The sequence below is a fragment of the Vombatus ursinus genome, unplaced genomic scaffold (assembly GCF_900497805.2).
Source record: "Vombatus ursinus unplaced genomic scaffold, bare-nosed wombat genome assembly UNPS02001287.1, whole genome shotgun sequence".
NCBI lineage: Eukaryota > Metazoa > Chordata > Mammalia > Diprotodontia > Vombatidae > Vombatus > Vombatus ursinus.
The window spans coordinates 12,216,996-12,240,437 of NW_020941065.1; the positions used below are offsets into that span (position 1 = coordinate 12,216,996).

Here is a 23,442-nt window from a genome sequence, read left to right on the forward strand (position 1 = left end):
AGGCAAACTTGAGCTAGTCATCCGTGGTTCACTTACGCTATTTAGGGCCTGTTCATTATTGACTCTCACATTGTAACACTGCACTACAGATGTAGTAGAACTAGGCCTATCAAATCAATTAATTAGCTTACTATGGTGGGTCTCCTCCCCCTGCATCAATACTCGTCTTCCTCCTATTTGCTCCCACCCATATTCAGAAAGCTCTACAGAAAACAGGTTTGTGGGAAACTGATTTAAAAAAATTTTTAGAGGTTAGGTAAAAAAAAAAAAACACACAACAAATTAAAAATCTCAAGTATGTTATAACGTAGGATTTCGGTTTAATTCATATTTTGCTTGAAAACATAAAACTGGCCTCCTAAATGAATAGCCGTTATGGATAACAAAGCAAAAAACATCAAGTTGATACAATACCAAGGCTTAATGCACAAATGTATGTGTGGGCACACACAGAGAAACCACTACACCAGACCTTGGTTCCAAAAAGCCAGTGTTACTTTTGAAGGGGACATAAAGTAAACATTTTGACAAATCAAAATAATTAAATGTAGCACTTCTAAAATAAATAGTAATGACACTTTTGCACTTACAGAATTGTCATACATAACAAACAGAACACAAAAAACCTTCCAGTTCATTCTAACAGTGCAAGATGATAGCAGCATTCACAAAGAGTTAAGATTTAGTTTGTGTAAACACTCAAGTCCACTAAACACAGTAGACACAAAAAGCTGCCCTTGAGAAGCCTTTACTCACCCTTCCAACCCAGGACTGGCTATGGCTGGAGCTCCAGTTTTCTTTAAAAGAACTCTACAGGATTTGTTTGGGCACAATTTAAAGCTTGAGAGCCATCTTGGAGAGAAAACTTTCCAGATGCAAAGTGTTAGACTTGGTTTCGGAGCATCATCCCAGTGCCTATCTGAGCACCTTTTTTCTAGTGGGACTTTTAAAACTTGGCTTTTCAAATAGCTATTAAATATGCCTCAATGCTTTAAGACGAAGACAAGCACACACAAACACACACTTAGCATTTCCAGTTAAACATCAGTGCCTTCTAGGCTGGGACATGCCTTGCTAAAGTATGATACTGCTTTTAAGGTGAAGCATTATTAGAGTGCAAAGTTGGGAATGAAGAAGCTGATGCAATAGGCAAGTGTGCACAATTGTACCAGCTCCCCAAAAAGGCTTTGCACTCTTAGTTTTACAAGGTCAACCATGAGCTTTGCCATTAAAAAGAAATTTGCTCCTCTTGCTCTTCATTTCCATCTGACAGAACATGAATCCTAAGAAAGTTTGTTTGAATTCTTATTAACATCTGCAAACATTAATGATTCATTTCTTCCAAGAGGGCTCTTACATACACTACCAAAAGTGAACTTGTTTTCTTTACAGTACACACCTTGATGATTCAGACCTGTCTTCTGTTAATCACATCAAAAGCAAAAGTCTCTAAGTGTCTGATTACTTACATACAGTGTGAGGAAAAAATACTTGTTAGTGGTTGGTTTCTCTAAATCATTTGACTGTAAGTGGAAGTTCTTGCTGTCCAGTCCTTTTGTCTAGCTTCAGAGCACGTATGGGTTTCAAGTACTCGGGTTCTGATCCCAGCTGCTCCAGTGGCCCCCGTGTACCACTGCTTGTTACATTCCCAAAAGTAGTCTGCAGAATTCACTTGCTCTCCAGTTAGCGACGGCGAAGGGGTTTATAGACGCAAATGGCCAAGAGTATCATAGTGACCAACAGGATACTGAAGATGCTTCCCATAAGCACTGCAAAAATCAAACACCAGATCTCCTTTGAATGAGAGATGCCAATTCTTTAGACATCCTAGGAGCTTTAACATAGACCAGAGGGTTCTTAACTAGTCCATGGATAGATTTCCAGGGCTCTGTGAACTTAGATGGGAAAAAAAAAACATGACATCTTTATTTTCATTAACCTCTAAATGAAATCTAGTCAATTATTTAAAAATATGATTCTGAGAAGGAGTTTCTAAGTTTCACCAGCTGGCCAAAGGGGGAGAGGAGTAATCTATGATGCCAAAAATGTTTGAGAACCTGTTGGGGCAGCTAGGGGGCACAGTGGACAGAGCACCCTCCCTGAAGTCAGGAGGACCTGAGTTCAAATGCAGTCTCAGACCAAACACTTGACACTTATTACCTGTGTGACCCTGGGCAAGTCACTTAACCCCAATTGCCTAAAAAAACAAAACAAACAAAAAAAAACCCCCGGGTCTTTCTTAGAAGGTGTGAATTTGGCCTAAAAATATGGCACTAATAGCTCACGTTTGCATAGTATTTTATACTTTACATCACACTTTTCTCATAATAGCTCCATTACATTTAGTGCTTTGTGATTCACTGAACTCAACCAACTTGACTGCCTTGCAAAGACTACCAAAAATTGTCATACTTCCATATCAAACCACCATTTATTCTTAGAGCTCATTTCACAACAAAGCTCTCTCCAATGTTTAAGTGAGAAAGTGAAATCTGCTATCTCACCTGTGAGTCAAGAGCATTGGTTTCTAGGCACTAATAATTTCAACAAACACTTAAGAGTGCTTTTAAACCTTCTAACTCAACTTAGAAGCCTGCCAACAACCTTAACATATACAGTACTGGCATTCTGAGTAACTCAATCCTTTTTCTAAGACACTCCAGAGTAATGTTGCTGGTTCTCTTGGGGAATTCTAATTTATTTTAATTTTTAAAAAATCTATACCATAGTTACGACAGCATAGGGCCTACTCACAACTCCAAAAACTTAGGAGTTACTGCTTTAGTAAATTCATAGGGATGAGACGTGCCTTTCGTTGGTATAGAGAACTCCCAGATGATGAAAATCCTTCTACCAAAGCAGACCAGTACTGATCTTAAGACACCCGACCAAAGAATTGAGAGCTTAAGCAACTTGTCCAGGAGTCAAATAGATAACATGTGTTTGAGGTAGGCACCTCCAACGCCAGCTCTGTATTCACCCTGGAGGTGTATTCACACCCTGTATTCACTCCTTGGAAGGCCAAGACGGGACAAAGCATCCTTCTGAAACCCCATCGATGCTTTAAATGGACTAATTTAATAACCTAAAACAGCACTCCTGGACAAAGTTAAAATTCTCACTGTCCCTAATCTGGGTAAATTTCAGCCTGGGGTTATTTTGCTTAATCATTTTTCTTGAATTTTAAAGTGCTAACATTCTCTGCGCGTTTTCCAGGAGACACTAATTCCTATACAATAATCAAACCAAAGGCCTAGAAAGGCAGCCAGGCACAGTGCCCTGGGTTCAAGTGCCCCCTGGGCAATCCCTTAATCTTAGTGTTCTAGACAGCTCTCTAAGATCATAATTGAAGAGAAAGGGCTCATCTGCATCCCAAGGAAATCACAGGTCTGGTCCCACTCATGGTCATGGCTTGGCAAATAAGTAATTCTAGTGGTAAGGCTGGTCATCTGGTAGGACAAAAAAATAACCAAAGACTTGGAAACCTGCTTTATTATGTACATAGTGCAAGTCAACATTGCTAAACCCGCCTCCTCATCTGTAAAAATGGGATCATAAAGTACCAACTTCACAGGTACATAATGATAATAACTGTGTATGCAGTGAGCCTGCAATTCTCACAGGGAAAAGGGAATAGTTTCAGAGATAGAAGGGACTACTGAATCCAAACACCCACTGCCCCTTTTTAAAAACGAGGCATGGAGATGTGAATAAAAGCAGCCAGCATTTACAGAACACTGCAACCAAGCTTTCACGCTGAAGAGGTCTGCAGACGTTTTCTTTTGACCTTCACAACAACCCTGTGATTTTCCTGATGAGGAAACTGAGGCCGGCAGAGGCTCCAAGTCCAGCACCCTCTATTCTCTGGGCTGGCCGGTATGACGTGCTCAGGTTCAGTCAATTAAGGTGGGATCTGAACCCGGGCCCTGGAAAACATCCCCGGGGGTATGGACAGCGTCGTAGGTGAGCGAAAGCTGCCCCGCACCACATGTACCGACAGGCAGGGACCTGGACAAACCGGCCACCCCTCCCCCACCCCGGGCCCCCCCCACGCTTAAGGCTGCCCCTCCCCCCACCGGACAGACGAGGCAGCCAGCCGGTCCCAGGGAACCAAAGAGGCGGATAAAGACCCCCCAGACCTCTCCTAGTTGGGTGACCCTAGACAAGCCGCGCTACGGTTGTCTGCCTCAGTTTCTCCACCTGTCAAACGGGGATAGCAAGAGCCGGTTCACAGGAAAAGTGTCGCTAAAGCGCTACAGAGACAAGCGCGAGCTGAGTCAGGGGATTTGGCCGTGGCCCCGCCCCGGCCCCGAGGCCTCCTCCGGGCCCGAGTCGGAGAGAAGAGGCCGCCCAGGCCAGGCCCCCGGCACCGCCCCTCACCTAGGTTCTGCCCGCGCAGTACTGCGTACGGCCGGCTCCGCTCTGGAGGCGTCCCGGCGGGGCTCGGAGCCTCCGCCAGCCCCGGTAAGATCCCGCCCAGCCCGAGGCCCAGGAGCAGCAGCCAGCGTCGCCCCCGCGGCCAGCGACCCTCCGCCCGCTTCAGCTGCATCGCCTCAGACCCCAGTGCGCGCCGCCGCCGCCGCCGCCACCGATGCCGGCTTCTGGGGGCGGGACTTCCGCCCAGAGCGGAGACCACGCCCCTGCCTCGAGGACTGCCTCTTCTCGCCGCGCTACCTCCTCCGCTAGGCCCTCTGACAGCTTGTGAAAAGACCGTTAAATTGCGGCAGGGCTGTTGGCCACGCCTACCCCCGAGTGGGCCCTTATGATTGGCTTCTCCTTTGAGACCCGCCCTAAAGGATCCTTCCTATAGTTGTAAACGCTCTTCTCCCTCCTGCCCCGCCCTGGGGTATCACGAGCCCTGGCGTAGTCCGTCGGGAAGAATGGAGGAGACGCAGGGCCCGCCCACCACCCCAGCTGGCGTCTTTGATTGGCGCTTTCTCGTCGCGTTCTACCACTAACAGCCTGTGGCGACGTCCGCCAGTAGCTGGTACCCCGCCCACCCTCGACCTAGCCCTAGTGATTCCTCTCTCGCGCGCTCTTTCTCTTTCCTCCCACGGTCCGCCCACCAACCACCGCTAGCTGCGTCGTGACGTCACGCGCCAGGCAACGCTCATCAAGCGCAGTAGTTCTCCTAACGGTTCATTCGCCTCAGAGGCGCCCCCAGCGGCGGTCGGGGTGTGTTGAGCTCTGTCGCGGCCTGGTATAGTGGGAAAAACGCTGAATTCGGAGGCAGTTCATCAAAAAGCCTTTCTTGAGCGCTCCCTGGCGCGCCCATTTAAATGACACTTTCTCTTTTGGAGGAGAAGCCCCGTTATTGCAGCAGCCCGAAGTGTTATCATTCTCATTTTATAGATGAGGAAACTGAGGCTCTGGGGACCCCCCGTGGTCACTGGCTTAAGTGTCAGGAGGCATCGCGGCCCATGGCCCCAGCATAGATCACATCCCAGCCTGATAAATGGGGTCACCCCCTGCCTCACCTACAGCTCCATGAGGCTTTATTTTTTTTAACTTTTTGATAGGCTCTCCAAAGAGCTTTTTTAAAAATTATTTTTAAAAATTTATTTAAAATTTTGTTTAAAAAATTTTTAATTTAAAATTTAATTTAAAAATTATTTAAAATGTTTTGTTTAAAATTTTATTTAAAATTATTTAAAATTTTTTATTTAAGGTGGAGAACATTGAATGTTGCTTAGCCCAACTCCCTCATTTTACAGAGGGTGAAACTGAAGCCTGGTTCCGCAGGGGAAGGGGGGCTATCAAGCTGCTGTAGATAGAATCAGAGTCTTTGATCCTTTTCTTTAGAACTTCCGGATGGCACCTCCCATTGTGTGCCAGGAACAGTGGATTTTGCAAACGCTCTTACTGTGTTCAGGGTCCTGGTGAGGAAGACAGAAGATAGAAGGTTTAGGTAAGATCTCTTTTTTTGGAGGCAGTCAGGGTTAGGTGACTTGTCCAGGATCAAACAGCTAGTAGTAGCTCAGTAGTCTTAGGCAGGATTCGAACTCAGGTCCTTCTTAACTCAAGGGTTCTGTATCCACTGAGCCCCCTAGCTGTGCCCCCTCAGTCTCTTAGGGCTTAGGATAGCTATTTCTCCACAGCACCAGTGAGTAATGTTATTAGCAGATGGTAGGGGGAGGCTTGCTGGGTTTCTGTGGAAGAGGAGTCGTTTAGGAAGGGTAGGATAAGTCTAAAGGGGACAGATGGAGATGGGGTTGGAGGGACCACCCTAGGCATGCCCATAGAGATGTGAAAGGGAGGAGGAATCAATGGGAGGCTTTATAAAGTCAACTTCACAAGGAACAAGATGGTGGGGAGGGAGGCAAGGTGGTTAAACAGTGATTTGAAGACGATCTGGGGGTTTTAGGGGATTGTCTCTTCCATATGAGAAGCCAAAAGCTAATTTGATCTTGGCCCTATGAAAAGAGGGATGGATAGCTTCAGAAATAAGGGTGTTTGGGTCTGGCTAATTCTCATTTGGAGGAACCTGTTCAGTTTAAGGACATTGATAAGCTGGAAAGCGTCCTGAGGGAAGGCCCCCAGGATGGTCAAGGGCCTTGATTCCCGTGTCACATCTTGGTGGGGTAAAGGACCTGGGCAGGGTTAGCCAGCTAGCTAAAAGTGATTTGGGAAGGAGAGCTGTGTTCATGTTTTTAAAGGGCTTGTCCCCGGAAGGAGGGAGAGGGTAGACCCAAAAGCAGTGGGGTGGGGGTGGATTTCAGGCTTGAACAATTGGAGCTGTTTCAGAGTAGAATTTGGTGGGGAGGTCCTCAAACAAAGGCTAGCTAATATTATTGGGCATGTTATAGTGCGCATTTCTTTTAGGACTCGCTTATAGCAGGTGGTCACTGAAGTCTCAAATTCTGTGATTCTGTGTTTGTGAGAGAGACAAGAAGTGGATGGGGTAGGGAGCAAGACAGAACCTGGATTTGGATCTTGGCACTGCTAATGCCTGTGTGACCTTGGACGAGTCATTTTGCTTGGGTCTCATTTTCCTCAAAAATGGAGGTGGAGGACTTATATCTCTTTCCCAGCTCTAAATCTGTGACCCCTGGTTTCCTCCTCAGCCTCTGTAACTCCTCTCCAAACCTGGAATTGGATGAAAGAAACCTCGTTGGGCGCTCTGTTCTTCCAGAAGCGTTTCTGGAGCGCAGCAGATGCCGCTCTTAGTGCAGACGCTGATTGGACGGGAGCATTTGCAGCATGTCTGGTGGGAAGCTGGAGACAGATGGGACACAAGGAAACCAGGGAGGCGCCCTGCAGCTGTGTGTACGATTGCCCTGCCACTGGCCCGAGGTCTCTGCTGCCGCATGTCCTCCCTGCTGTGCGCTTCTCATCCCGGATGAGCTGTGTGTTCCTGACTTGAGCGCTTCAGAGATCTGGAACCGAGATTGCAGGCTCGAAGCCCCAGAGATGGATCTTTGGGCAGATTGCTAAGATTATAATAAAACCCCCTTTTACAGGTTCATTTTTGTCACAAACTTCAAGTTATTTTTGGAGTAGAGAAGAGAGAGTTCGTCTAGACCTCTTCCAAGGCTCTTCTTATTGGCTCTGTCCACTTGGAGGCCAATTAGCCAACCCAGGAAGTAAAGCCAAGGAGACTAACAATGACCCATCTTCCCTGGAGGTTGTAGTTTGGGAAACTGGGTCAGAGCATTTATTGTGGGATTTGTTTTCCTCATCATATCAGACTTACGCTCTGTTTTAAGTAAATACCCCTCCTACCTTGCGATGATGTCAAAAATGAAGTGCTCCTGACTGGTCAAGAGAGGTTCAGAGGGAAGCGGGGCTCATGGGCAATGGCTCGATGGCAGTGAATCCCGAGAGGTTTGGGGGGACCTGAGTGTGGCCGTGCAAGTGCTCCACATGTGAATCCTGGTGGCTGCGGCTTAATAGAAAATGTAACGCTTGGTACACTCGGATCAATTATCCGAGGCCTTCACTTTTGGCCTTCCCCACCCTCCACACAAGGGAATCAACCCAAGGAAATATGAGGAGGAGGTGAGAACCCTGGTCACCCATGTGCCAGCCTCCAGAATTGTCAGTGGCCCCTCCTTTTGGTGGTAGAGTGGCTGGCCACTGGGTCAGTTGGTTTAGTGGAGCTGTTTTTCTTTGTTATAAGGGAGGATTCTAATTGGGATGAGACATACTGGGAAATAAATGACAGGTTTAAAAAACAAACGGCATAGCAATATAACTTTAAGAAGTTGGCCCTGGCCTCTATGGTACAATTTGAATGACGGCCAAAGCCCAGCCCCCAGCAGGCAGCCCATCATTCTTCCATTAGAGGTTTATTCTTGTGGGTTCTGAAAGCTTTAGGACTGCAGTCTGCTATCAAACTACAATGTTCCTGGAAGGTTTTAAATCTTAATTATGATTAACTTTAGGATGAAATAGAACCAATGAGGAAAGAGAAGGGGCTAGAGGGGCGAGAGAATGGCCAATGGTGACTCTAAACAAAATGAGTCCCGTTGTTCTTTTCACATGACAGCTTCTCCTCCCCAAGGTTTGTTTTTCTTACATTAAATATTATGTCCTTCATGGCATAATAATACTTCATTTTACTACAAAAAAATTCTTAACCACTTTCATTCTGTTGTTGGTGCCTAGACATTTAATGCTTTAGGGCAGCTAGGTGGCGCCATAGTGGATAGAGCACTGGGCCTGGCGTCAGGAAGACTCATCTTTCTGAGTTCAAATCCAGCCTCAGACACTTACTAGCTGTGTGGCAAGTCATTTCACCCTGTTTGCCTCAGCTTCCTCATCTGTAAAATGAACTGGAGAAGGAAATGGCAAACCACTCCAGTATCTCTGCCACGGAAACCCCAAATGGGATCACAAAGAGTTGAAAACAGCTGAACAGCAGACATTATCTTCATATATTAAATCCATCTCAAAAGCAATGAGAGTTCCCAAACTGTTGATTTTGCCAGTTTTAATCCTTTAGACGTAGGCCTCAACAAGATTGTAAAATAAATGAGGTCAGTCTTTATTTTGTCTTCCTGCGATATTAGAATGTAAGCTCCTTGAGGGCAGGGACCTTTTTCCAATCGGTCTTTGTATCTCTTGCACCTTGGACAGTGCCTGGCCCATATTAGGTGTAGCTACGTTGAACAGAGTTAAGTAATCATAGTACTGTAGTTCTTAGTAGATGAGGATCAGTGTATGTAACTGAAAATTGAGGAGTAGCTGAACATTGTGGTGGATGAATGATCTGGAATGTTCTGATGGAATGCTATTGCGTCTCAAGTGACAAATATGAAGATAGGAAGGCAAAAATTAAGTGAAGTGATATAGAGTAGAGAAGGGATATATATATATGTATATGATATATGGAGATGTATACACATATATAAATATAATTACTGAACGTCTACAACTAATGCAAATCTCACCAGAATCTGGGAAATACACAGAAGAGTATTCAGAAGGGGACACAGAAGCAGACATTTAGGGGAAATGTTGTAACTTTTAAAAAGTGACCTGAAGTTTGTGGTTTCATGTATAATTTTCATTTTTGTGTATTTAAGTGATTTTGCAGCACTAACAGTGCTAGGACAAGTCATTTCTTAATAAATGCTTGTGGATTAATGGTTACTTCAGTACAATAATAAAATCAGCAGCCCTGTAACCCATATTTACATCAATGTGTATAAAATAGTTTTTGATCAAAAGCAAAAGGGGTACAACTGTAATTCAAAAATAATGTGGAAGGGGGGATTTTATCACGGGCCAGATAAATTGCATAGATGTAACCTTTAGCTCCATGATCCGCAGACCTGGGGCTTGGTTCTAGTAGTCCAGTTCTGTATCAAAAAAGTACCTTCATCTTCCTAAAAGCAAAGGGCCTGCAAATTATTTGTGACTCATCTGTGGAAGCCAAATCCTTTGCTTAGGAGCAAAGATTGGACCCAGGAATGCCTAGGTCCCCAGGGCACCTAGGATTCATAGCTGGTTCTCTGGACTGCATGTGAATTATAGTGCTTTTTGGGAGAGAAGATCCTATTTCCTTTAAGCTAATACAATTATAATACAATTATTTTCCCCTAAATGTTTGCTTCTGTGTCCCCTTCTGAATACTCTTCTGTGTATTTCCCAGATTCTGGTGAGATTTGCATTAGTTGTAGTTGGTTCAGTAATACAATTGTATATAGTGGTAATTCTGTAAATTACCTTTGAATGAATGAACCTTATATCCCCAGGCAGAAGAAATCTTTAGCCTGGCTCCTGTCATTAGGAATTGTGTGACAACCACCTTCTTAGACCAGACTGGGTTTCCTAGGGAGGAAATAAAGCATTTAACAGTTTTTAAAATGCCACATATTCTCTTAAGGACCAAAGTTCATGTACTTTAGGTCATTTGTGGGAGAATTCTTAGCACCATCGTTGCAATAGATAAGATTAATCTGGTGTTCAGTTCCAAACATTAAGCACAGAACACTGTTAGGGCTGGAGGAATACACGGATAAGTGACTCTAAAGACTGTATCAAGTGATATCAAAAAGCAGGGTAATCAGAGTGGGCTTCATGAAGGAGGCAGCTCCTGAGAAAAGCTTTTTCAGTTTTCAGAGGTAGAACCTGTCAAATGAAAATTAGTTTACAGTGGGTGCCTATGTGGGGCTTAATCCCTGTGGGTGATAAAAAGACAAAAGGAAAAAAGTCCCCGTCCTTGAGAAACTTCAATCAAGAGGAGGAGGTCAGGACAGGGGGTTTCATTGTCATTGGAAACTCTACCAATGACAAAGGTCAGCACTTTGTGTGCAATGCAGGGAGTTGCCTACCCGGCCAATGTGTGTGTCAGAGGCAAGTCCAGCTACCTATCCATCGTACCACTCGGCTTCTCTGTATAAAAGGAATTTTTTAAAATGGTGGTCACAAATGACTATATCTGAACAAAAGGAAAAGATGAAAATTGGTATTCAACCCAGCTCTTACATTCTCACATGCAATCTCGTAGACTATAACATTTCTGCTATGCCTGCTGACACCTCAGGATGCTTTCAACACGAACATAGCAGTTTAAACTGAGAAATGTTTGGGTGAATTAGGTTGGGACAGAATTTAGGGTTAGGTCCTGCCATTCAAGTGGAGAGGTGACTTAGGCCTTAGGTCTCATAGCATGGCACAAAAATGGAATCATGAAAGGTGGGCTGGTCTAGATTCTTCCTCCAAGGGAGACCTGGAGTTAGTAGACAATCCCACTACTGTGCAAGGTGAAATTTGACCAGAGTCGATACAAACTCAAACTTTCTTTGCTGAATTTGGGAGGAGATTTCACTCCAAAACTTCCAGGGGCTCACCTGGAAGAATACAACAGGTAGAATACAACAGGTTCCTAAGGTTTCCCACAATCTGGCTCCTGCCTACTTTTCTAGGCTTGTCTCAAACTATTCTACAAATTCTTCATTCCAGTCAAACTGGACCAGTAAGCTTGAAACTGTTCCTCAAACTTGACCCTTGTGTAAGTCAAAAACCATTTCCTGCCTAGGATGCTCCCCCCTTCTCATCTCTGCCTCTCTGAAATCTTGTCATCTTTTATGACTCAAACTTAGGTGTCTCCTCTTCCATGAAGCCTCCGATCCTCTCTGTCCCCAGTCATTAGTAATTCCCTTCTCCACAATTGTTGCTACCTGTCATTTGTGTGACATTGTTTCAAGAAGTAATAAGGAATGAAAGGCAAAATGAATACATAATATCAAGTAAACTTGTGGCTTATAGAGGGAATTAAAGGAAAACAAACAATCTCCTATGAATATTGCACTGTCATTTGAATTATCCCTTGTAGCTGAAGGGACACAGAGAAGTCACTTAATCCCTTGCCTGCCTTCAGGCAGAAGCACATCAGGTCCAGCCAGCTGAAATATACAACTTTTCCTCCCACTTTAGAGAATAATGAACCTCAACATATGATAATGTGAATGTTCAGATACATTATACTAGTTCCTAATTCCTCAATTAATATATAGTTATAATTATGGTGAATTAGTGATTTCTTAAACCTAATTCTCAATGCTTCTGTTTACATTTGTGTCTATGTCATGCAATAACGTTACCCCCTTTTAACCGTAGTAATAGAGTGCAATCATGTTCATGTTATTATCCACTATGAACCCCAGATCATTTTCAAGTGACTATGCAATCTTTCCCCATCTCATTCAGTCAACTAGGCAATAAACATTTTTATTGAGCACCTACTATGTGACAGGCACTGTGCTAAGCTGGGGATTCAAAGAAAGGTAAAAGACAGTCCCTGCTCTCAAAGAACTCAGCGTCATGTTTGTATGATCTTTTTTCACCCTGAATTCACTATTTGTCTGCTTTCTGTTGGGTTTCTAATCACTTCTACAATTAACTCAAAATTCAGTTTGATTTTGATCCTGCCCTTTAGATTCAAGTAACATTCCATTCTATTCATATACCATAATTTGTTTAGCCATCCCCAATCAATAGATATCTACTTTGTGTCCAGTGTCCTCTGCTGTTTATCATGCATACACATACTCCAAGGTGCTCCTCATCATCCCCCATGGGTTTAATTATTCTTCCCCATGCAGACGATTCCCAAATCTGTATTTCCAACTCAGATCTCTCTCCTGAGTTCCATGTATGTGTTTCTGATTGCCCATTGGACATTTTATATGGTTTTCCCATAGGCATCCCAATGTTAATGTGTATAAAACAGTATTCATCTTCCCCTTTTCCAAACTTCCCTATTTCTGTCAAGGATGTCAGTATCCTTCCAGTCATCTGGGAGCATAACCTTAGTGTCATCCTGAACTCTTCATTCTCTCCTCCGGCTTCCAAGTTGCCGCCAAATCTTATTGTTTTTACCTCTATAATGTCTCTTGGATACATGCCCTTCTTTCCACTCACATAATCTTCATCCTGGTTCAGACCATCATCTCACCCTTGAACTATTACAATAACCTTCTAATTAATCTCCCCTCTTCAAGTCTTTGTCCACGCTCCACAAAGATCCTACCTAAAGGTGATCTTCCTTCAGTGCACATCTGAGTATGTCATCCCCATCCCCCAATAAACTCAAGTGGCTTGCTGAGTCCCTCTTATTTATTGTTCAGTCATTTTGTCGTGTCCTACTCTTCCTACGTGATCCCCTTTGGGGTGTTTTTGGCAAAGTTACTGGAGTAGTTTACCATTTTCTTCTCCAGCTCATTTTACAGATGAGGAAACTGAGGCAAACAGGGTGAAGTGATTTGCCCAGGGTCACACAGCCAAGTAAGTGTTTGAGGCTGGATTTGAACTCACAAAGATGATTCTTCATTTAAATGACCTTCTGGCATGTAAAGTTCTTCAAAGCCTGGCCCCTTCCAGCCTTATTTTATATTATTCTCCTTGCTACAATCTACATCTTAGCCAGATCTGCCTTCTTGCTATTTCACCCACATTACATCCTCCAAGCCTTGGGACTCTGCATGGGCTGTCCTCCAAGACTGGAATCCCTCCCTCCCTAGCTCCATCTCTTAGAATCCCTAGAAGTCAGCTTAAGTGATACTTTCCATATGAAGCTTTTCTGGGAATCAATAAAAGCTATGAGAAAAGAACATGGGAGAAAACTTCTGAAAAAATCCTCATCCTGATTTTATGTGAATATCATCAGCATTCATTTAAAAATATGTAAAAGTCATTTCTGACTTAATATTCTATCACTTCTCTCTTTAACGGCTTCCCTTTAGACCATCAGCTTAGAAATGGAATTCAGATTTTTCTGCCTTTTAAGACCCTTGTTTCAATGTTCTAGATCACAGTTCCTCCCATCCAACCTCAAATTCCTGATCACCCTTTCCATTTGGTTCAGAAATGTTCACTTCTTGGGGCAGCTAGGTGGTGCAGTGGATAGAGCACCGGCCCTGAAGTCAGGAGGACCTAAGTTCAAATCCGGCCTCAGACTAAACACTTGACACTTACTAGCAGTGTGACCCTGGGCAAGTCACTTAACCCCAATTGCCCAACCAAAAAAAAAAAAAGAAAGAAATAGAAATGTTTACTTCTGACATCTTCACACCCTCTGGGCTTTCCTGTTCTTGCATTTATACTTCAAATAGTCAGTATTTCCCAGGCAAAGATGGTACTTCTGCCAATGCAGATTGTCACCTGCTTCACTTTCCTACATTGTCTCCATAAGCTACTTTGGAGAACAGAAGGAGTCACCCAGAGGTTAACTTCTGATGATGAGCTTCTGCCAGCTTAGCACGGCTGGTCCTCACCTGTTCTCACAGTCCATGACCTCCACAGTCCATGACAGTCCCTCCCGCTCTCCCATGAACCCAGCATTGTCATCCGTTGACCATGATCATCAGCTTGACATCTCTGGGTTTTCCTCCTTCACGTGCTCTACCAAATACCTCTCTCGATCTCCACGAAAGACCAGTATCCTCAGAGTATTTTAATATTTGTCACACTTACAGTGTGACCTTGTCGCTCCCGGTTGTGACCGGCGGTACCAGATGGAGGATTCCAATCATCGCAGCTGCGAGTTGCCATGGAGATACGGGAGCAGGAGACCTCGCTGGGAGGAGAGCATGAAATTAATAGGCAAAGGGAAGTTCTCGCTCTATGCCCAGGCAGTCTCAGCCTACTGCTTGGAGTTATCCAGACCCGGTCTTCCTTGTCCGCAGAGAGTGGGAGAATTGCCCACGAGCTCATACTTCCTCATCATTCACAAATATGGCATTATAGATGGAAATCACAGCAAGTGAAAGTTTCTTTGACCTATCCCAATGGGGTGCGACATCTCCGTTGGATGTTCATGGATTTTGTCTGGAAGACAATGATCAGCAGCCCTAACGGTGAATGATCTGAGGCAGTGCTCTGGCACTGGACTTGGAGTCAGGGAGAGGTGGATTTTGGTCCTGCCTCAGATGCAAGTCGTCTCTGGGCCTCAGTTTCCACATCTGTAAAATGAATGGATTGGACTTGATGGCGTTTAAAGTCTCTTGTAGATTTAGAGCTATGATCCTAGGAATCATATGAAAGAACAGCACATAGTAGGTCAACTTCTTATTCTGTATAATATTGTTGTTGAGTTGTTTTAGTTGTGTCTGACTCTCTGAGATTTTCTTGGCAAAGATACTGGAGTGGTTTGCCATTTCCTACTCTTATTTTACAGATGAGGAAACTGAGGCAAATGGGGTTAAGTGACTTTCCCAGGGTCACACAGCTAGTAGGTATCTGAGGCCAGAATTGAACTCGGATCTTCCTGACTTCAGGCCATCTGTGCACTATGGCGCCACCTAGCTGTCCCATTCTGGATAACAGAGGTAAGTAAAACTAGAGTGAAACAGAGGGAAAAGTTGTGGTACTTTGCACATCTACATATTTTGTCTGCATTCCCACAGCACAGGTGCTGTGTGGATGTATCTGTTCACTTCAGCTTCTGGGAGCCGGTCTGAGAGTGGCATAGTGAAGGGCTTGAAATCAGAAAGACGAGTTCTAATCTTGCTTTTGCCACATACTGACTGTGTGACTCTGGGCAAGTAATTTAGCCTCTCTCTGGCTCAGTTTCTTTATCTTTAAAATGAGGATAATAATAATACCTACCTCCTAGGGTTGTGGAGGATTAAATGAAATAACATATGTAAAGCACTTTGCACATTTTGAGGGCAGCTAGGTGGTGCGGTGAATGGAGTGCTGGACCTGGAGTCAGGAATACTTGAGTTCAAATCTAGCCTCACACTAGCTGTGTGACCCTGGGTGAGTCACTTAACCCAGTTTCCTCATCTGTAAAATGAACTGGAGAAGGAAATGGCAAATGATTCCAGTTTTTTTGCTAAGAAAATCCCAAATGGGGTCATGAAGAGTTGGACACAACCGAAAAACAACTAAACAACAAACTTTGAAGTATCATCATCATCATCATCATCATCATCATCATTAGAAACTGGAACCAGTAGCTTATCCTGATTTGCATTTCTTGCAAAACCTACACTAATAGGCAGTGATCTTCCTCAACTATCCATTGTCATGATAATTGTAACAATAAAAATAACAGAAACTTACAGAATGACTGATGGACTTAATGTTGTAATTTTCATCTAGATGTTAATGCTGCAAAGAGTGACAAGCTGAATGCTAACCTGAGTGTCCAGTGATGACTCAATAAATACCTATTCATAGCATGTCCACGCTATGGTTCCTGTCAAATCCTTTCTTAAGAGCCAATACCAGCTGTCCATTAAAATAGTCCAATGAGCATTGCTTTTTAGGAATGGCACTTCAGTGAATTATCCCATTGAAGCATCTCCATGAATCTTCTCTTTCGCCATAAAAAGACAGGGCCCCTACCTTGTTTGTCTAGGGCATTGTTGTACTTGAGAACTTAGCTCCACTTTCAAAAGCGAGTTCATTGGCTTATATGCTTGGCTGTGTGTGAGGTTATCTCCAGTGGGTACACTGCATTTTGAAGAGAAGCTGGGAATCTCTTTTCTATTCTGGAAACTTCTCTCTGTGTCTCTCCCCAAAAGCCTAAATCAGCCATACCAATGCATTGCTCTTTACTGAATAAGGTGAAGCCTGAACAAGTCAATTAACCCTGTTTGCCTCAGTTTTCCTATCTGTAAAAGGAGCTGGAGAAGGAAATGGCAAACCACTCCAGTATCTCTGCCAAGAAAATCCCAAATGGGGTCATGAAGAGTCAGACACGACTGCAAAATGACCAAACAACAACAAAATGGGAAAAATTGGGAGATGAGAGCTGTACAGGGAAATTATGGAAAGAGAATTAATAGCTTGATAAAAGAGGTACAAAAATACTAAAGAAAATAAGTCCTTAAAAATCATCATAGTAGAGTGAAGTCAGGGGTGGGGTGTGTGTGTGTGTGTGTGTGTGTGTTGGCAGGGACTGCAGCAACATTGAAGGCACTGATGTGTAGATCTCTGAGTATGAGTCTATAGATTGTGTTGTTTTTCTCTGCCAGAGTGTGGGGGCTGCTAGGGGGAGGGGTGATGAGTGATTGGATTGGGAACTATGGATTAGCCTTCCCTATTGTTGGTCTATCAGGTTGTTAACCTCATTAAGTTGTTGGTGTCTTAGACCCATTAAGAGAACTACATTTTCTTTTCCTATTTTGGAGAGGTTTGAGAAATCAGGAGGATCAATGAAAATGTCTAGTCCTCTATCTTGTTGGTTATACATATCCACGAGGCCAATTCTTGTAAAACTTTTATGCAGTACTGAGAAATATGTATATTCATTAACAGTTTCATTTAATAGACACCATATGTCTTTTAGCCCTAGCTTCTCCAGAAATTTATTCAAATCTATATTTTCCCCTTTGACTTCTGTTAAATTTATAAAAAATGAAAGGGAATTGAAGTCTCTCTTGTTTTATTGCTTTTTATTCTTGTATTTTGGTTATTTTTTAATTTATGAATTTATTTGGATCATATACATTTAACATTGATACTGGTTTCATCTATAGTTCTATAGACACAATGTAATTTCCTTGTTTATCTCTGTTTATGCTGCAAATTTTCATTCTTGCTTTGTTTGATAGCATAATTACAATTCCTGCTTTTCTAGATTCACCTGATGGCAGAGGAAATTGTTTTTAACTCCTTTTAACCCTTTAGTTTTGTTCTGTGTATGTCTCCATTTTTTTTTTTTGGTATATCTCTTATATTTCTTAGGTGTTTTCTAGAGGCAGATAAGTGATTAAGTGACTGGGATTGCAGTCAGAAAAGTTCAAATCTAGTGTCAGACACTTCCTAACTGTGTGATCCTGGGCAAGTCACTTAACCTCTGCCTGCCTCAGTTTCTTCAAATGTGAAATGGGGATAATAATAGCACCTACACCTGAGATTGTAGTGAGGATCAAATGCGATAATATTTGCAAAGTACTTAGCACATCACCCAACACATAATAGGCACTTAATAAATTCCTGTTTCCTTACTTGTAAGTACTAAATTGTGGAGTTTTGATTTCTTATCTAATCTATCACTCTTTCATTATATTTGATTGTTTTAATCCATTCACAATTAAGGTTATGAAAGCTTTATGTTTCCCTCAATTTGTTTCTAATATATGTATATATATATAAATGAATTAATATTTTCCCCCTTCCTCTTTAAAGAAGTACTTTGTCTCCAGTTATTTTTGTTTAATCTACTCTAAGGCAAACCTATTCCCACAAATTCTCTTCCCCTAATTCTCAAGCCCCTTCCTCTTACTTTTTTTATCCCTTTCCCAAATTTTGGAGTTTGACTTAGCTTATTAATTTCTTTTATCTAGTTATCTAATTCGCCCTCTTTTTCCCCCCTCTCTCAGTTAAGTAACTAATTTTCCCCTTCCTCTCCTCCCCTTCAATTTCTTTTGTTTTCAGTTTTAAAAAAATTCCTGGACCTTGTTTTCTTTATGAATATCTTTCTGTCTATTCTAAATGTTTAGTATTTGATTCATGTTCCTTTGACTTGCTTAATCCTTCTTTTGTCTCTGTGTTCCTAATTGAGTTATTGCTTCTAAAGCTCCTATTTTGAGTTCCCTCTTCTGAATAACTTCTCTCATTACAGCCTTGTAGATCTCACTTTTTTCCTCTTTTTTTTTTCTTCTTGTGCCTGACTTTTAGAAGTATTCATTCTTGCAGGAAACAGGGGACAGAAGATAGAAAATTTCCTGTATCCCTGATGGGTGTGGTCCATTTCTATTCCCTAACCACACCCTCCATGATCATTCACTTTCCCATTTGCCATAGAATCTCATCTTTGAAGTCATACTCTCCCATCCTTCTGGAGGCCAGTTGCCTTCAGGAATTATTATTCCTCTTCTCCTGAGATGGGCTGCTGTCCACATGCTCTCTCTGAGGTAGTGGTCTCACTGAGCACCAACTATCTGGAGAGTATGTTATGATCCCTATTTCCCATTATACAATGCGAATTCCTCACATGGGAATGTTCTTCAGCGGAACCCCCTCCTGCCATTATATTGAGATTTCCCCTTACTTTTCTTCATTTTCAAATTTTTCCTTTGTCACCTCACTCATTCTCCTGTAAACCCTCTTCTTCCTAATAAACTGTGTGATTTCCTTTTTATTTTCTACTGGTGACTTGGTTAGACTAAATCACTTTTCCCTCTATCTTCTTCCTTCCCCCACCCTTTTTGTGTGCCCTCTCATTCTGCAGTTTATTCCCACTAAAAACATTGATTCACCTGGAGGTGGGTCATTATGAGGTACTGGTTCCAACTTGATCTCCGCCATCTCTTCTCTTCAGGTTCTACCTTCATTATCAACTTGTGTACTTGGTAGAGAGAAATCTCTCAATGGTTCCTCTTTTGTTATTTTATTGCTTTTTAACCTGATCTTTCCTATCCTAGTTTGTTTTTTCCTTTTTTTCCCCAGGGGTAATTGATTTCTTTACTTATGCTTTCATTGTTTGCTATATTTATTTACCTTTCTTGTGTTTCTGTTTTCTGGAGTGTTTGCAAAGCAAAAATCTGATTACATCTGATTGATTTTTTTTAAAAAAAATCTTTCAAATGACTCTCTTTTGTGGAATGTGTCATCCTGTAATTAGGTTCAGATTTTCAGTGTATGTAACCTTGTACTGCATGGAGTGCCTTTGTTCTTTTGAACATGTCATTCTGTTTCAGGCAAAATAGTCCTGTGTTATTCAAATTTCCTTTCCTTTATATTTGAAGATCTTCATCCTAGTCAATTGCAGAATTTGTTGTTTGTCACTGGAATTATTAAATTTAACCCTAAAAAATCACTATAGATGTTTGGCTATCTGTGGGTTTTTCCATTTGGCACTTTGTTTTTGGTATGTGGCAGTGTTGGATGGTTTTCTTGTACTATTTTTTGGATTATGTCATTTAGATTTTTTGACTTACTATATTCTTCTGGGAGGATTCTTAAGCTATCTCTACATTTCCCTTTTATGAGATCACTATGTTTTGTTTGTACAGAGATCCTATATTTTAAAATCTTGCTTTTTGCTTTTATTCTACCAGATTGTCCTTCACTTCTGTATATTTGTATTCCCAACCAGTTGTTCCATCTCTCTTGCTTCTTTGGAGAGATATCACTGTCGATTCAAATTTTTCTTTTCTGCTAATTATTTCTGCTGAGCAATCATAAATTCTGCTTTTATTATACTTATTTCTGCCTTGAACCATTCACAAACATCCTCTTATGGTTCAATGCCCTCTTGGGAATCCATTGACTCCTTTTCCTTATCACGTATTGGTCATTTCAATCTTTTTTCCTTATATTTCCTCATCATTCACTTTCTGACTTTTTCTAGTTTGATGGTGGATCTTCTCGGGTTATTGGACCTCAAAGCCATCTCAGCCTTCTCCCATATTGGGGAATTCACTTTTAACCAATGTTGGTCCTTTTCCCACGTGACTCATGGAGGGATAGAACTGACATGAGCTGGATAGCAGTTCCCTTTCCTTCAGGACTGGTGGAGCCTGGCTGGCTTCCTACTTGTTTCCTCTGTTCCTTTGTTCACTCTGACTCAGTGCTGCCATAACATAGCACATTCCCTCAGATGGCAGAAAATCCACAAAGGGGAGCAGGTTGAGGGTTGCTGCTTGTTGCCATAGAATGTGGCTTTAGGGAAGGGTCTGTTCGGCTTCCTTTTTAACCTCTTTCCCTTATACATAATAGAATATGCAGCCTGAACATAAAAAAAAAAAGAGGGAAACAACCTATAAATACCAAACGTATCTATATCAGCCCATGTTGTTGTAGCAAAGAGCTAGGAATGAAGTGGGTATGCATCAATTTGGGAATGGCTGAACTGATTGTGAATGTAATAGAATCTTATCAACTCTGCAGTCAGCTTTGTATACAGTACATCACACTGGGTCTTTACATATTTACTGGATACACATATTATGGACTGAGGCATTATTTTGTCTTATGCTTTTTGAGATGTGTCATATCCCACTGAAAGCAGGACTCATTTTATTTAAACTTTATGTCTCTCCCAATGTCTCTAGCATAACACTTTGCAGTGTACTAAATATTTAAATCGCAGTTTGTCAAATAGAATTCTCATGGCCAATTCTTCATTTATTAAGTCAACCAAAACAAGTGAACTGACTTTTTTCAGGCAGAAGAGTATAAGGGAAGGAATATTGGGTTTAGATATAGGCAGGTTCAAACCTTCCTTTTGTGACTTAGACCAGTGTGACTTTAGGCAAGTCATTTCACCTTTTAGAAACTCAGTTTTCTCAGCTATAAAGAGTTGGGTTGAGGAGGAGTTGAGCAGGATGGTGTCTAAAGACCCTTCCAGCTCCAAATCCCATGACTATAATCATTAATAAAAAGTGTGACTGAGCCACAACTAAACCAAACAGCATGCAAATAGAGGGAGTAGGGTGTGGCTGGACAGTTAAAAAGAAACTATATTCTATAGTTATTCTATCCAAATACTACCCATAACACCATTGACATTTTCTTTGTGGTTGTTACAAGGAGAATGAAATTACTCAGCTCAGTCATGTGTAATTCATGGATTTTTCTGGTTCTGGCTTCACATGTAGATTAAGAAAGGGATTCCCAGATTCTCACCAGAATACTGAGCATTCTCAGTAGACAGTCTGGCACCAGTCCAGATACTGGTGCCAGTATTCTCAGTTCTCTAAGTGGAAATGGGTCCATCCTTAAAAATGAAACCATGAACTACACAAATAACCAGGGGCTGAAGAGAGGGCTCAGGGAGAAGTTGTATTAATGGGGACGACATTAGCAGATGGGGGGGATCAAGAAAGCCTTCACGTGGAAAGGGACACTTAGGAAGTGAAGGAAATGAGGGATCTGAAGAGGTAGGGGTGAAGAGTCAGCTGCACTAGTAAAACTTGTACAAATGTGTGGAGACAGGAGATAGAGTGTTATGTTTGAGGAACTTCAAGGCAACCAGTTTTGGGTAGGTATGTAGAGGCAAGGCTGTGAAGGACTTTAAAAGCTCAACAAAGGATCTTACAGTTGATCCCAGAGGCAATAGGGACCCACTGGAGTTTATTGAGCAAGGGAGTGACCTACTCAGACCCAGACTTTTGGAAAATCATTTTGTTAGCTGTGCATGATGGATTGGAGAAGGGATGGTCTTAAGGCAAGGGATTAGGAAGATATTTCAGTGGTACAGGTGAGAGGTAATAAAGACCTGAACTAAGATGGTGGCAATATGAATAGGGAAGGGGATGGAAGCAAATTATGTGAAGGTGAAAATGACCAGCTTTGGCAAATGATTGCTTATATGGGGTGAGGGAAAGATCTGAGAACCTTGAAGGATGGTAGTGTCCTCAAAAGAAGTAGGGGAAATTCAGAAGAGAGGAAGAGTTTGGGACAAAGGTTTGGGATATGTTTGGCTTCAGGACATCTTATTTGAGATGTCCAATAAACCATTGGTGATGTGGGACTGAAGCTTGGGGAAGACCGAGGATGGTCATCCTCTATGCGGGAGGCATCAGCATGGTGATAATAACGAAATGTGTACAATGTGACAAGTGAATCCTATCTAATCCAATCAACATTTATTAAGAGCAAACTGTGTGGAAGGCAATGTGCTGGGTTATGGGGTGACAAAGAAAAAAATGAAACAATCCTTGCCCCCTTGGAGCTTACAGTCTATTGAAGAGATACAATATGGACACAGATAAGTATCTACCTAATTATAGAGGGTGAGGGAGAGAGTGCTAAAGGCTCAGGGGATCAGGAAAGGTTTCCTATGGAAGATGGGGAATGGGCTGAGCCTTGAAGGAATTTATATTTCCATCTCAATGCAGAGGGATCAGCAAATGTGCTTCCTCCTTTAATATCATTTAGTGATTGACAAATCTACATTTTATAACTACTCAGAAACACCAAAGTATCAAGGTGTCTAGGCATTTCATCACCAGCTGAGTTTATGTTTTACTTTCCTGGAAAAAAATCATGTCCCTGGGAAACATGTTCATTTGGGGTTCAAAGTATTTAGATTAATTTTTTTCTTGAGATTAGATTGGCCTATATTGAGTAGGCTGGATGTGGAACAGCCACTCATGGGCTTGATTCCACCACTGACTGGCAGGAGAGTTTTGACTTGCTCTTTTTCTGTCTGGGGCTGGTTTACTCCTCTTTAGGGCAGCCTGCTGGCCCTCTGCTCTTGGGGGAGCACCATATTGGTGCGGAACCTGGTGGAGACACCTGATCAGCTTAGCTCATTGCAGACCAGAACTCCCCAAGCTCAAACAATCCACCAGCCTCAGCTTCCTAGTGGTTGGGACTACAGATATGTACCACCTTGTGCCACCATTTCTATTAAAACAACAACAACCTGGCAATTTTGGAATTCCGGTGAATTTTGCTTTGTTTGGTCCATACCTGTGATGTCATTCATGTAGGGAATGCCCACGACAGAAGCTTCTTCTAGGAATGTCAGTTGTCAGCTGGAGGGTGTCTTGCAGTCTTAGTAAGTTACTTGGAGGACTAAGGGGTAGTGAC

The 23,442-nt window shown here is 42.4% G+C and overlaps 1 protein-coding gene and 1 long non-coding RNA gene across 2 annotated transcripts in view; both read right to left on the reverse strand.

The window, feature by feature from the left end:
• Positions 1-296: 296 nt before the first annotated feature.
• Positions 297-4,477, reverse strand: LOC114045038. The gene is made up of 2 exons (XR_003569337.1): positions 4,381-4,477; positions 297-1,769 (listed from the first exon to the last, which is right to left on the reverse strand). It is a non-coding gene; the product is annotated as an uncharacterized LOC114045038 (long non-coding RNA).
• Positions 4,478-4,539: 62 nt separating this feature from the next.
• The window catches only part of LOC114043247 (sodium-dependent serotonin transporter-like), a 78,621-nt gene continuing 59,718 nt past the window's right edge, over positions 4,540-23,442 (reverse strand). Inside the window, exons 13-15 of the mRNA XM_027862318.1 lie at positions 7,108-7,215; positions 4,747-4,962; positions 4,540-4,698 (exon numbers count right to left, since the gene is read on the reverse strand). Of these exons, the coding sequence (XP_027718119.1) occupies positions 4,540-4,698; positions 4,747-4,962; positions 7,108-7,215 (483 nt within the window). The remainder of the gene's footprint in view (positions 4,699-4,746; positions 4,963-7,107; positions 7,216-23,442) is intronic.